This window comes from Serpula lacrymans, assembly GCF_000218685.1.
Source record: "Serpula lacrymans var. lacrymans S7.9 unplaced genomic scaffold SERLAscaffold_1, whole genome shotgun sequence".
NCBI classification, from domain to species: Eukaryota; Fungi; Basidiomycota; class Agaricomycetes; order Boletales; family Serpulaceae; genus Serpula; species Serpula lacrymans.
This window is the reverse complement of record NW_006763290.1, coordinates 983,133-984,127: the sequence shown is the minus strand read 5'-3', so window position 1 is coordinate 984,127 and position 995 is coordinate 983,133. Positions and strand designations below refer to the sequence as shown.

General features: G+C 39.8%; 1 protein-coding gene across 1 annotated transcript; it reads left to right on the top strand.

Moving 5' to 3' along the window:
* Positions 1-297: 297 nt before the first annotated feature.
* Positions 298-639, top strand: SERLADRAFT_431796 (uncharacterized protein; the record flags this gene model as incomplete). Its single annotated transcript, XM_007312115.1, has 1 exon — positions 298-639. The coding sequence occupies one exon, from the start codon at positions 298-300 to the stop codon at positions 637-639; it is 342 nt and encodes a 113-aa protein (XP_007312177.1).
* Between the last annotated feature and the right edge of the window lie 356 nt (positions 640-995).

Sequence of the window (995 nt, the reverse complement as noted above, 5' to 3'; positions counted from 1 at the left end):
GCTCTCCGGCGACGGCGATGTGGTATACTACCCCGATGTAAAAATAGAAAACAATTTGAATATAATGTACCTAAGCAATCTATATTTTGCCGCAAGTGAAATGGGCTATGGCTGCAAGGATACAGTGTTGTGCAAGGAATGTAAAACACAATTATAGCAACCTATATAAGGACCTGACTGCCCTATGTTAGCCTAAGACATAGCAGCTTTTTCGAGCACTTCAAGGACATTCTTGGCAAACCAGAAGTGGTTAAAAAAATACCTGTACACAAAACAGATCGGATCCCGTTTCGAGCAATGAATATAAAGCAGTCAACAGTGGATGGGAATGTAGAAGTCCTAGAGAGCTTACTTAGGCAGGGAGGCATTAGTGACAAAAATGACAAAGATTTTGATGAAGACCATGACATTGACATGTCTGAATATATTCTTCTCATACATGGAGACCTCCTGACGAAGGAACAAGTGGATTCAGTGCGAGATATGAGGAGAATAGAAGAAATACCAAAAAATCGCTTTCAGTATATCATTTTTGTCCCTGGACTATTCCACTATAAGATGGCATGTGACAAGAACAGCCTCTCATATGCATCATTATCAAGACATTTCAAGCTCAAAACATTCTGGATGTGGTCGTGAGGTGCAATATTTGAATTGTTTTCTATTTTTACAACTCCAACTGATGTTCCCCGGACGTCTGTCACGACCTGCTCAATTTGAGTGGAAGGAGTGGAAAGGCAAATAGGGCCAAATTTTGTGCCACTACAAGTTGTGCCAGTCGGCCATGTGTGTTATGCTCAACTCAAGTTTTGGTAAGTTTTTGGATAATTATACAATCAGATTATATAATCACTAAGCACTACTAGGATGTAGCATATACACACATCTGTCAACTGGTTTGGAGTCTGCATGTACCAGATCTTCGAAATAATCTCCTCTCAGTCTTGTACTTAACTCGCCAAAGTGGTTTTAAAGTCACCATTTCATCTCAATTT